This window comes from Camelina sativa, chromosome 5 (assembly GCF_000633955.1).
Source record: "Camelina sativa cultivar DH55 chromosome 5, Cs, whole genome shotgun sequence".
Lineage (NCBI taxonomy): Eukaryota > Viridiplantae > Streptophyta > Magnoliopsida > Brassicales > Brassicaceae > Camelina > Camelina sativa.
The window spans coordinates 33927526-33938332 of NC_025689.1; the positions used below are offsets into that span (position 1 = coordinate 33927526).

A 10807-nucleotide genomic window follows, 5' to 3' on the forward strand; every position below is an offset into this window, starting at 1 on the left:
AGGCATTGGGGGTCGTCGTATAGGCATGAATCGTCCTCATATTCTTCTCATCATTCTCAAAACGGTCCAGTTCGCACAAACACATCACAAGATGCTTCTGGAAATATTGCTTATGGCATGTACCGATTGCCGCCGGGCATGAAGCAAAACAGTGTGACGTCTTCAGAGGGACACAACGTTCCATCTGTCATGATGATTTATCCATATGATCAACACCATGAGTTTGGGTCTCTTGGACCAGCAGGTGAAGCGCCGCATTTAAATGAAGAGGATCAACCAAGGTTTCGTGGTGGTGCTGCTTCTGCTGCTCATATGTCTTCACCTGATGACCCTTCGTCGCCTCACTTCCCCAGGTAATTTTGGTTTTAAAGAATCCCGATTGCAGACAAATATTAGGCTACAGCTGTGGAACAACATTCTTAATTAAATTAAGTATTTTAGACCTCAGATTTGCCTCTTGATTTTCACTAAACAGGGGGAAGTAACATTAATGCTTGCGCAAGTTTAGCTGCAATAAACTCAAGAACCTAGAAGAAACTGGAAGATCACATCACTAGGGTCTTGGAAATCAAAAGAAGGCAAAAAAGGTTGAGAAGCCGTGAAAGAAGAGTCAGGACAGGAGAGAGACTTCTGCTCAAGTCTGGCCGTGAGAGCAACAAAGAAGGAAACCAAGTCAAAGAGGAATCGGTAAGCGACCCAAGCCTGGTTTGTTCTTTGTATGTACACTACTATCAATCAAGCCATTTACCGCCCATGATGCTCGGTTTAATCATCAATTTCAAGGAGACTGCTGCTTGTTTTAGTAAAGCCCATATGGATGAAAAAACGCAGGAACTCTTTATCTCAGACATACGGTTAGGTAACGTTTCTCTTTTGGGTTTTTTTAGATTTCTTTCAATAGAAAATGTAACCCTTTTTTTTTTGCCCACATAGAAACGATTAGAATTCAGGGCTCATCGTCAATGTTTCTACAAATTCAAAAAATGATTTCTCTAGTATTTTTAGAAAAAGCAAACAGTACATTTTTTTAGCTGTACGTGTAGCTTTATTTTGAAAGTTATCGACTTATCGTTATGACTTATGATAGAAATTTTTAAGAAATAATTTGTTGACTTTACCCACTTGAGCTTTGCTCTTGATGCTCTTGTATAGCAGCAAACTGTCCGTATACGGCGTTTATATGAAAATTAGTGCGGGTATTTTGCTTTCGTTATAATTTGGGCCATTACTGGGCTTTTAGTAGACATATGAAATATTTTAATAAATTTATCTTGGTTCGCCTCGAACTTGCAATTTTCATAATTTTCTTCTCAACTGACTGACTGAAGACTATATGGGAGATAATGCCAAAAACAATAAGTGTACGTCACTTTAACGTCTGAATTGATTACTCTAATACTACAAAGCAATAAATCATTTAAATATTATCCATTGTAAAATTGTACTAATACACAAACGTTAATAATAAAACCAACTTCAAATCAGAAATAAGAGCCTAATTTCGACGATGAATTAACTGGTCTCGCCACATTTGCAGATTAGATTGATTCACTTGTTTGTTCTCGCTAGATTGAACTCAACGTGTATGATTTTTTGGTTAAAAGAAGAAAAAGAAAAAATTCGGGGAAAAGCAAGTCTGTCACACAAACCTCTTTTTTGTTTTTATTTTAATGCATGACTTTTTGTAGTTCCTCAAGGTCAGACAGACGGACCACTCGTTGTAAGGGAATCAAATTTGATAGTATCAATTAAATATTAGAGAGATTTCTCCATTAGTTAAAAAAGAAAAGAAGAAGGTGGTCCTGGTGAAGAAACTGTATAATAATGGCATTCCCAGAAAGTTCCACAGAGCAGGCCATGCCCATGCCTATGCCTTTGTCGTAACGCAAACAATCAAACAACTTGACACGACCACTACACTACGGATGTAACGGTTTAATCCGATTTTATTCTCTTGGTTCGGTTTGATTTTGTTTTTTCTCTTTTGGCAATTTCACGTATTTTACCGTTTTACCTTCTTTTTTTTCCCTAGTCTAGTCTAGTCAAGTCTTGAGTTTGGTTTTTTTAACATTTTAACTGCAGGCAGATAGACAATAAAAAAAAAAAGGGAAATATATTAACTGAGAAAGCGTTTTTATCTTTTATTTTCCTGTCTTCTCCCAGTGGTCTAGTCTACTCTTTTGGTTCGCTGCTCTCTTTATTTATTTATTTTTTTTAATTAATTAAACTCTTATCTCTGCAACTTGGTCTCTCTCTCTCTCTTCTCTATCTCTCGAGAATGGCGTACGGATACCTTCTCTCAGTCTCCGTCATCGGAAGTTTTGTTTGAACCGTCGGATCTTGTTTTACACTTATCTTCTTCATCGCAGATTTCCAAATCTTAGTCGGATTTTCATAAGAGTTGTTTGTGTCTCTCTTGTTTAGTCATCTCTTGCTTCTCAGTGTTGGTTTCCAGTGTTTAGAAGAAAGAATTGTTAGAGACTCGTTCCGTGATTTGTTGGCTTTTTTCTTTGTAATTAATTAATCAAAAATTCGTCGAGATAACTTTTGTTTTCGCGAGTGTGTGTGTGTGTGAGATTTTTTAGGGTTCACTTAATCGCTACAGGCTTCGAGTTCGCGGGAAGGTGAGATTCGATTGGATCCTTCTTCTTCGATTTTGTATATATATATATANATATATATATAAACTTTTCTGCTTTTTTTTCTTTTGATTTTATTACAATATTATATTTTTGAGTTCTTCTGTTCATGTGTGGTCTGGTGGGGGTGTTTGTTCTAATTTTTAATTTTTATTATTGTTCTTCCTTTCTGTTCATCATCTTCCCTGAAGCAGGTGATGATGATGCTGAGTAACTCAAATGAATGAATCTGTTCTATGTTTCTCTATGATTTCATTAGCAAAATTAGCATTTTGTTCTTTTTAATTAGCACATGTTTTCTAATTCCATAATTGTCAAAGAAAAAAAAAAAGAAAAAGTTTGCGGGATTAGGTTTTTAGAGTTTGTTCTTTGTTTTGGATACTCTCATAGTTCTGTGTTTATACTTTTACACTGATGATTTTTTTTTTTAATGTGAAAGAGTGGGAGATGAACTATTTTGTTTGTTTAGAATCTGGGGGGCAACCTTTTTATGAAACAGTTTTTTATTTAAATTAGATTAAGAGATTCTGTAGAGTGTGTGCTTAATTGGGATCTGAAACCCTTACTATTAAACAATGTTTGAGGGACTCTCACTTTTCCATGCTTGCTTGTTTCAATATTAAAATTAAAAACAAATTCACTGTGCCTAATGCTTTCACTTTTTATATTATACTCTTCCTTTTTTTTTAGCTTTGCTAATTTGTATTGTTGTTGCCCTACTAACTGTATGAATGAGAAACTATGGCCTAAGTATGCGCTATGAATGGCTAAAATGTTTTTTTTTTTTTTTCCCTTGTTACTCAGGTTTATAAAATTTGAAACAAACTGGCCAAGATGTTGTTGGCCTCCGTGGACTGCATTGTTGTACATGTTGCTTAAGATAACAATTCTGATTGAAGAAGGATGCAATCACTTTACATTCAGCAGTAATGAAGAACGGACAGGTTCTTCTTTTATACAGTCTTCTCTACTACCTTTTTGTTATTTCTCTTGTATTGGCTTTGTGCTCTTCAAAATCTTTGTACCTTCTTTTATGTTTTCTTTTTGCAATTCCTTGCTTAAGGGTTTGGAAAATGTATCAGTTTCTTTACTAGCTATATACTAGTTCTAGCAATAGTTAAGCTGTCTCAGTATTTGCAGATTTTGATTATGAATTAAGTTTTTTTTATTAGAAAATAGTTATTATCTAATATAACAGTGCGCACAGGAGCTACAATCTTCCACTCAAGCTTCACATGAGTCTCAAGGTGAACAGAAACCCAACCAATCAATAGATGCACCTATACAAGATTCTGGTTCTGTATCTGCTTCAAGCAATGACAGTAGGAAAGTTTCAAGACAAGATATCGAACTTGTAAGTGCTCCTCTTTGTCATTTTAACTAAAGAAAGCAGGCTTTACCTCTCTCTCTCTCTCACTATTTTCGTGTGTATATATATATATATATATATATATATATGTGTGTGTGTTTCCTCTCCTCGGATATGTGTAACATACTACTTACATCTGATGATGATATACACTTTGGAACTGGTTGAATGTAGGTCCAAAATTTGATAGAAAGATGTCTTCAGTTGTACATGAACAGAGATGAGGTCGTGAAGACCCTTTTGACTCGTGCAAGGATAGACCCTGGCTTTACAACCTTGGGTAAGCTTTTGAAGGTTCTTGACTCTTTTTACTTCCCTTTGTTTCATTGCATCATAACCTTTATCTCAGTCTTAGAGTTTTGTTTTCATATTCTTATTAGCTTCATAGGATACTAGGTTGTTGAAGAGTGACACAATTTTGCATGTTCTATATTGTTGAAAGTGTAAATTAGATATAGCATTAGCAACGTGAATCATCAGATGAAATTTGTATTTCTGACTCTTTTTCTCTCTCTTCTTTTCTTGTGAAACCAGTTTGGCAGAAATTGGAAGAAGAGAACGCAGACTTTTTCAGAGCTTATTATATCAGGTTGAAACTGAAAAAGCAAATAGTTTTGTTCAATCATTTGCTTGAGCACCAGTATCATCTCATGAAGTTTCCACCTGGACCTCCAAAAATTCCTCTGGCACCGATACAAAACGGAATGCATCCCATGGCACCTGGTAATAAGTCTGAAACCCTATATCACCTGAAAACTTGTTTATTATATATGAAATCACAAGTAAAAAGTTTTTTATATAATTTCACTGTTATTTAACACTGTTGTTTCGCAGTGCAGTTAACATGCCAATGGGATACCCAGTGCTACAACATCCTCAAATGCATGTTCCAGGCCATCCCCATCTTGATCCAATGGGAGTATCGAGCTGCCATGTTGTTAATGGAGTCCCTGCCCCTGCGAATTTCCATCCTTTGCGGATGAATACAGCGAATGAGTAAGAACTAACTCGCAGTACAAGTTAACTTATTTTGGGTAGAATGATTAGTATCAGTTGATGGCATGTCCTAACCTAAATCTCTATTTTTTTTTTCAGTATGGTGATCGATACAACTGCGAATGACGCAACTCCTCAAGTGATTCCACCAAACAGTGGTGGAATGCCTGAGATGGCAGCGAGTCCAGCTTCTGTGGCATCAAGTGGACACTTTCCATTTGCTGCTTCAGACATGTCGGGTATGGTAATGGACACTTCAGTGCTCGATTCTGCATTCACATCTGACGTTGGACCGGATGAAGGAGGAGCTGGGAATTCCAGAGATTCCCTCAGGTCATTTGATCAGATTCCTTGGAACTTTAGCCTTTCTGATCTCACCGCGGATTTGTCAAATCTGGGAGGTAAGTTTCAATAACATCCATTATATTTTTCAGGGTATAATCAGGAAATCTCACATGTATAACGAGCTGATTATCAGATAAAGATATGTATGTTGCAGATTTAGGAGCCTTAGGAAACTATCCAGGCTCTCCGTTTCTGCCATCTGATTCAGAGATTTTCTTGGATTCTCCTGAACAAGAGGGCATAGGTAACTCTCGTTTTCTTGCAGTTTCACCAGTCTTGAATCTCTTGATAGATATCAGTAGAAAACCAAACTGGAACACAAATAGATACAGAATCAGATTTGGTTGATGATATATTGCTATGCTCTATGATCATATTATCTCTGCTACTTTGATTATGATTGATATTTTGTAATTTTCTGCATGAATAGAGGAGTTTTTCGTGGATTCTGTGCCTGGACCCCGTTCTAATTCAGACGAAGAGAAGCCTTGAATTTGAAGGTAAGGGACCATACGCATAATCTCATCTTCAGAAGACACCAAGCAGTATTAAAATAACAAATATATCCTTATTGATATCTCATATAAATCAAAGTTTTATGAATAAAAATGAGCCTGTGGGTGTAGTCTCCTTGTACCTCTATGACAGTTTAGTTGAATGAAGAATTAGGCTTAAACTTAGTTTCTTTTGTATTGTTTCAATTCTATCATGTAGTCGTATTTTATCTTAAATGGATGTTTAATTTTTAATTTTAGACAGAATGTGTTTTTTTCTTTTCTTACATTCCGCATCAAACCGGATGACATAATAAGGTTCGACTAGAATACAAAAATGGTATAGTGCAGTGTCGTTGACGTGAGATTTTTGTATAATAACATCACAATAGCTTAAAGATTCAAAAGTCTTATTAAGAGAAAACAATAGTTGAAATTTGTATGTGAATAATATAAATAGATCAATAGAACATTTAGATATAGTTCTACATAATGCGCACAGATTCAAAAGTCTTTATATTCTAGCTAGGTAGGAGACGGATATCAACAAAAGACATCTAGTATATAATTTGACCTGTGCTAAGTGTACGTCAAGCTGTGTAAATGTCTAACTAACATTGGGCAAGCAAGACCAACTTTCAAATTTCGTTGTGATAATTAACCTGTAGTCGATAAGGGTTAAACCCTCCCTCAACGTGGAACAATAATCTAGATTGCCAACTGCCAATGGTAACCGAACGTCATTGATTCGAGTAGACGATTTACTGACCGTTTGGAGATGACCCATTGCCCGCCAAGGGCCTTGAGAACTCAAAATAGTAAGTTCCTTTCTAGCCATCTGGCGTGTAAGTCTTCCTCTACATAACCTGTTAAAAACTTCAAAGATAAGTAACCAGAGGAGATGCCTATTGCTAAGATATGGTTTTAAACACCGAGACTTAATTCCACCTCTTTTGCAGTTAAAAGCATGCATGATAGTATATCTCTGTTTTGGGAACTTATCGAACGTTATGTAAGACCCTCTTCTTTACATGCTTCTAGATTCAGAATATGGAAAGTATTTTAGTAATTCTACTATTATTAAATTTTGATTTACTGAGACTTCCCCTGTTATACATTTGCATTTTAAAATATTTGAAAAATATTAGATTTTTCGAAAATTGAAAATTCCATTTTTGGTTGTATATTTGATTTTGTTCTACATAACTAATTTCTATCTGTAATTTATTTCACATAAATAAATGGAAGAATAATTTTCCTTTTCCCTTTTTGGTCATATGCGTAAAAAAATTGTTCATTTTTACATGAATTTTATTATAATATTTTTTCTTATCTCCAACTTTATATAATAAAATATATATAAAAATTGGACCAATAGTGAAGTGACTTTAGTGCAGTGGCCAAAGGTAAGTCCTTAATGCACAAGGTACCATCACACCCGGAATCGAGTCCCGCTCCCTACAAATGTAAGGCTAATGGGCCGGCCTGTTGTGGCCCAATGGTTGAAAAAAAAAAAATTGGACCAATATAGTAGTTTCACATTTTCTTTTGGATAATTTATTTAATTTTTATACACATGTGGAGTTGTTCTTTTCTTGTGTCTACAAATGAAATTGAAATTGCCCTTTTTCTTCTGATTTGTTTTATCATCGTGTATTATTATTATTTCCTAGTCTTGGATATCTTATATATAGAGGGTTGAAATAAAAATTGTTGTGGACAATAGAGGAGAAGGAAAATTGGTAAGATTCTATAGATAGTTTATAAGATTTTTTACATTATACATATATATATACTAGATTAAGATCCGTGCTAGAGCATGGATTGAAATTTATTTTATTTATATTGTAATTTTTTATAAAATATAATTTTTGTGATTGTTTTAAAAAAAAAAATTGGATTAAACATTATGCAATAAAATCATATGCTAAATATGATGGCTTGAAAAAGACACATATTTTGTAAGTTTTATATTGTTAATGATTTTAGATAAAAATTCGTGCTATAACACTGGTTAATTTTTATTTTATATAAAATTTTGTATATTTTATATTTTAAAAGAAAATTTTAATATGTTGTATTAGTTTATATATGTGAAGTTATTTCAACAATGTATATTCTACATCATGACTTGAATGTCATTATAAGACATAATTTTGTAAATTTAGTTTTTAAAAAGCTAATTATTATATTATGAGTAATTTAATATATTGTTATACTTTTTGTTTAATATACGTGAATTCTTGAAATTCTTTCATATTATAGTGACATATTATTGATATTGCTATAACAAATCAATTTAGAGTGTTTATAATTTCTATCTTTTTGATCTATTAAATGTTTATGATATTCTTAAAAATATCAAGTTTCAATATTTTAAAAATATTTCAAAATAAATTGTTTAAAGTTTATTATATTATATAAAATTAGAAAATTCAACAAAAGAATATTAAATTAAATTTAAAATATTCAAATTTTGACCCGTTACTCAGTAAATTTTTTAATTCAATAGATATTATTTTTAAAAAATAATATTACTAAAGCTTGAATATTTCATAGATTGAACAATTTATATTTGTTTTTAAAAATTCAACTTATGGTATATCTAGAAATAAAACTATTTTTTTAATTATAATAGATAATACGATAATTTGTTTCTTTCACAAAATAGAGTCATATATAAAGATGAGAGGTGAAGTATAATGATAATTAACAAATTAATATGGTAAGTTAGATATCAAAGGATTTTATTTGATGAATAAAATTAAAATGGTAAGTTAGATGATATCAAATGATTCTTTAGAACATTCTTTTTGAGATTTTTGGAAACAACGTGTTCTAATAATAAAATCTTCAGAAAATAAATTAAGTTTACACTTATTATTTAACTTGTAACCAATTAATGTATAACTTATTTGTAACCAACTTATTAAAATTATATAGTCTACAAAATAAGGTTGTGTACTTCCGTTTTATTATAAATGGGATACTTTAAGAGATATAGCGGCAAATTCACGATTGAAAACAATGAAGAAAGTCATATATAACTGATCCAAAAGCTAGCGGAGCTGTGTCAAATGTGGTATCTCTCCCTCGAACATCCTCTGATTTGCATTTTAAATAAAAATAGTTCAATTATCCAACATTTTAATATCCTATATATATAGATAGCATTATAGCACAGCATTCATAGACGATCACACTAACCACTAAAAAGATAAAATCCAAAATATAAAGTATTGCAAGTGATTGAATACTGTGGAACATAATGTTTAGTCACAAAGGGTAATATCAAGTAGAGAGACTAATTAAAATATCTAAGTCTTCAAACAAAACATAAAGTCTGAAAACACAAAAAACAATCGATTAAACTAAAAATGATTAGGATAAATTAAGCATTAAAGTAAATAACATCTTAGATCATCAAACACATTTTTTCATTGACGGTGTTGATCTTCGTGACAACTTGGTCACATATAGTCTTTGTCTTGCCATGAATTAAAATCAATCTTTCAAGTACACAAACCTTCACCATCACAATGGTTCCATCTCGGTCTCTCCCACACAAATAAGGATCGAGCTCTGCTGTGACCTTCCTGAAATGATCAAATTCAATTAATGTCAAATATATAAATTCGGTTAATAGCGAAAAAAAAATTAACTCACTTGTTATCAACAATGATGGCGTTGAGAAAGTGAGCAAGTAACTCAACAACACAAATCCAGTCCATATTGTCGAATCCCACCTCCTTATGGAAAAGACCACGCTCCAACCATTTACCAAAGAAACGCACTCCTTCAAAATCCCTAGAACCTTCTATCCCAAAGTTATCAACATGGTTGAAATCAACTGTTCCTTGAGCATAGTTTCCATCTTCCTTGCATATCAAGTTAACAACTCCCTCTCCGTTTTCAGTAGGACAAATCAGTTTCAGAGACTCAATGATACGCTGTAAGGAGTTTGCATCAAAGGGATTCCTAAATAGCAAGCATCCCATAGCTCTAGATGCATCCCTCTTCTATTTTCCAATTTTGGCCTCGCAAATCTCAAACATGGCAAGTTTGTTGAGGAGTGTCATCAAGGACGTAGCTATTTGGACTCGGATTTGACCATCTTCAGCACCACTAGCGTGTGGAGGAAATGGAATTTTCATAGCACAGTTCCTCAAAAACGTTAGGCCTTCTTGGATCTCCCATGGCAATTTTGCGTTCTCGGGGATGAGCTTAATAGCTACATCAAGCCTCCTCTCAACAACATCTTTGTAAATCACACTTTCGAACACTGCTAGTAGATGCTTCATGATGGAGGATCGGATTCACCATGGGCTCACCAAACCATGTCACCGCCTCTTGATTAACGTCCAAAAACATCAACAAGTTAGTCACGAGCACCTGACTCTTCCTCTGTCTTTAAACGCTTGCATATTGATCCTGAGAAAGATTCAGATTTCATTTGAGGTAAAATGAAAAAAAGCAATTGCCGCCATTGTGAGAGAGAGAGAAGACGAGAGAGAGGACGAGTTTGCAAATGACTGAATGAGAGAGAAATGGTATAGGACAGAGCAAAATGGTTACTCTGTGGCAATGAGATTATTTGACCAAATTTATATTCTCACTCACTCTTGAGTCTTGACTCATTTTATCATTTAATTTTGTTCAACCTAAAGTATGATTACTTTGATCAGTTTGTACACAGCTTGTACTACTAATTACGTGTACTAATCATACTTTGGGTTTTGAACATTTTAATTACATAACATATAGACGTCACTTTGATAAAATGAGTCAAGACTCAAGAGTGAGTGACCGTATAGATGTGGTCAAATAATCCATTGCCTCTCATTAGTAATTAGTACTATAGAAGATGAGGAGGATTGGAGACCAATTACTTTTGTATTAGTCCGCATAAATATTTACACCGTACGTTTGTAATGAGTCCCTTGTCCGAAATGATCTGATGGTTC

At 33.5% G+C, this 10807-nt stretch overlaps 2 protein-coding genes across 6 annotated transcripts in view; both read left to right on the top strand.

Annotated features, from left to right (window-relative positions):
• Window positions 1-1036, top strand: part of LOC104789832 — an 8646-nt gene extending 7610 nt beyond the window's left edge. The window contains exons 10-11 of the mRNA XM_010515473.2: window positions 3-353; window positions 476-1036. Coding sequence (XP_010513775.1) covers window positions 3-353; window positions 476-485 — 361 coding nt within the window. The 3' untranslated portion in view covers window positions 486-1036. The remainder of the gene's footprint in view (window positions 1-2; window positions 354-475) is intronic.
• Window positions 2184-6103, top strand: LOC104788473. 5 transcript variants are annotated; one of them, XM_010514232.2, is made up of 9 exons: window positions 2184-2624; window positions 3444-3583; window positions 3838-3993; window positions 4183-4288; window positions 4543-4731; window positions 4848-5004; window positions 5104-5405; window positions 5483-5593; window positions 5780-6103. In XM_010514232.2, the coding sequence occupies exons 2-9, from the start codon at window positions 3569-3571 to the stop codon at window positions 5839-5841; spliced, it is 1098 nt and encodes a 365-aa protein (XP_010512534.1). In that variant the 5' UTR covers window positions 2184-2624; window positions 3444-3568; the 3' UTR covers window positions 5842-6103. The 5 variants fall into 5 exon arrangements, with proteins under 5 accessions (XP_010512534.1, XP_010512536.1, XP_010512539.1 ...); XM_010514234.2 differs by having other exon boundaries at window positions 2185-2624; window positions 5489-5593; XM_010514237.2 differs by having other exon boundaries at window positions 2186-2624; window positions 5504-5593.

Excerpts from the sequence above, each read along its gene's own strand:
- LOC104788473 (XM_010514232.2), top strand. Across the intron at positions 4,289-4,542 it reads CCCTGGCTTTACAACCTTGG|TTTGGCAGAAATTGGAAGAA; the intron begins GTAAGCTTTTGA and ends TTGTGAAACCAG. Across the intron at positions 5,406-5,482 it reads GGATTTGTCAAATCTGGGAG|ATAAAGATATGTATGTTGCA; the intron begins GTAAGTTTCAAT and ends GCTGATTATCAG.